The following is a 2243-nucleotide window of genomic DNA, read 5'->3' as shown; positions in this document are numbered from 1 at the left end:
CGGATGCAGGGAGGGGGGGGGAGGAGTCAATAATCGCGTGTTCCTCTCGCGTTTCGTAAACTCCTGATCCATTCTCTCGATGTAAACTCTGATCCATTCTCTTTCTAATCTGCGTCTATCTCTATTTCTCTTTGTCTACAAGATAATAATCGTCACACACATCTCACGCACGCGTCTCACGACACGTGCACACGGACTTACATGGACCAAGCGCGGCGTGTGTGCGTTTTACTCCAACGCGGAGGGCATCTTACGTTTCTGTTGCGGCTGCACACAGGAACACATAGATCGCTAATTAGACACCATCCGCAATCTACCCCCGTAGCGCATTTTCTTATTCCGATCTCCGAACGAGCGATTTGCGATTTACGTATCGAGTTCCCGAACGCGCGATCGATGATTTCTAATTTCTTTTCTCGAGATACGATTTACCTCATTTTTATAGTAATGCTTAACCGAAGCCTGATGCGATTTTCGATTTGATAAAATGCCGTATATAGGGTGTTTCTAAAGCGACTATTTATTTTGGTGAAATTAGAGATATTTGAAAAAATTGTTTTATACATTGGCATAATGGTATGTCCAAAATTATATAATATAAATTCATGTATTTATAAAAGTTCAATTGCTTTACACGATTTTTTGTTAATTGATCGCTTAGAGATCTGTAGAGACATTGATGGTCGTTTGCTACTAATAATTAAATTAAATCCATAAAGTAATAATATATATATTTTTTCATATTTTAAAAGTGTTTTTTATAATTTCTATTATTTCACAAAATAGATAGTCACTTTAGGAAGACCCTGTATTTCATATCTAAGAGATTGTAATATTAAGAAATAAATCGTTCAAGTAAAATCGCAAAATTTATAATTAAAGTTAAAATATATGAATTTCAAATTAAAAAATTTAAAATCTTTCTTGAATTTTTTTTGTAACACTATCGATAAAATTGAAACCAAATGCTACTCGATAAATACTTAATATTATTAAATGACAAGAAAATAAAAAAAAAAAAGAAGAGATACATATCGCACTTCGATATCGAGCGTTGAAGATTCAAATTCTAAGATGATAATTGAAAGATCTAATAGCTTACCACTGGGCTAAGTCCACGCGCGGCGCTTCCGCCGCGTCCCTTAGTGCGGAACTTGGTGATAGCTTGTTCGGCAAGGTCCGCCCTTTCCTCGGCTTCCTCAAGCTCTTGCTGTGCCTTACGGAACTTGGCAAGATTCAACGCGGCGATCTCCTCCGCCTCCTCGATCTGCCTCTTGTACGTCTTGATCTTCTGCTGGAGCTTGTCGACCAGATCCTGCATGCGCTCGTGGTTCTTACGGTCCTCGTCCGCCTGGAAACAGAAACAGCAAACGGTTACTTAAGCGTGAATAAAAATTTCGATTGACAAACATGAGATAACACAAAGAGAATTAATAAAAATTAATAATTTAATAACAAGAATAAAAGACTTAGAATCTTCTGAATATAAAATATTAATTCAATTCACGTGACTAATAAAAGAGAATACCATTTACTATTTAAATTATCTTTTTAATTATGAAATATTAATAGGTACAACGCGCGATCAATTCGAGTATTTATTACAAGGTGGGACTTTACCTGGAAACTCAGCTCCTTGATACGACGCTCGGACTTGCGCAGATTCTTCTGGGCGTCGGCGTGTCTCCTTTGCTCGCCGTCGAGCTCGTTCTCCAGCTCGCGCACGCGCTGTTCCAACTTCTGGATGGCCTTCTTGCCGCCCTTGAGGGCATTTGCCTCGGCCTCGTCCAGGCGCACCTGCAGTTCCTTGATCTGCGTCTCTAGGGCCTTGCGCAACTTCTCCTGAGTCTGAGCGTGGTCTTGCTCGGCGCGCAGCTCGTCCGCCAACCTGGCCGCGTCCACCATTGCCTTCTTCGCCTTCTCTTCTGAGTTCTTCGCCTCGTTCAGCAGCTCGTCTAGATCGGACTAACGGAAAGAGATATACACATAAATATGAGACCTGTGTATTTTCTAAAAAAAAAGTTCTATTAAATTATTGTAGAAATTACTCACGTGGAGAGTCTGCAGTTCGGCCTCGAGTTTCCTCTTGGCGCCGGAAATGGAAGCGTTCTGGGCGCTCAGTTCGTTCAGCTGTTCGTGACAGTCGGCGAGCTCTTGCTCGGCCTGGCGACGACCGCGATCCGCCTGTTCGAGAAGAGTGCGGCTCTCCTCGAGCTCGTTCTGCAGGGCATTGGCACGACGCT

General features: G+C 41.8%; 1 protein-coding gene across 17 annotated transcripts in view; it reads right to left on the bottom strand.

Annotated features, from left to right (window-relative positions):
• The window catches only part of LOC115242911 (myosin heavy chain, muscle), a 52596-nt gene that overhangs the window by 4638 nt on the left and 45715 nt on the right, over positions 1-2243 (bottom strand). For 16 of the 17 annotated variants that reach the window (XM_029819522.1, XM_029819509.1, XM_029819513.1 and 13 more), the window contains 3 exons: positions 2053-2243; positions 1621-1965; positions 1103-1351 (listed from right to left, as the gene is read on the bottom strand). The exon at positions 2053-2243 ends at the window's right edge or, in 1 of these variants, runs on beyond it. In XM_029819522.1, coding sequence (XP_029675382.1) covers positions 1103-1351; positions 1621-1965; positions 2053-2243 — 785 coding nt within the window. Of the gene's footprint in view, positions 1-201; positions 268-1102; positions 1352-1620; positions 1966-2052 lie in introns of all 17 variants that reach the window. The other variant, XM_029819516.1, reaches the window with a different exon arrangement.

The sequence above is a fragment of the Formica exsecta genome, unplaced genomic scaffold (genome assembly GCF_003651465.1).
Source record: "Formica exsecta isolate Colony F162 unplaced genomic scaffold, ASM365146v1 scaffold659, whole genome shotgun sequence".
In the NCBI taxonomy this organism is placed as follows: Eukaryota; Metazoa; Arthropoda; class Insecta; order Hymenoptera; family Formicidae; genus Formica; species Formica exsecta.
The sequence above is the reverse complement of the archived record's forward strand: the minus strand, read 5'-3'. Positions and strand labels throughout refer to the sequence as shown.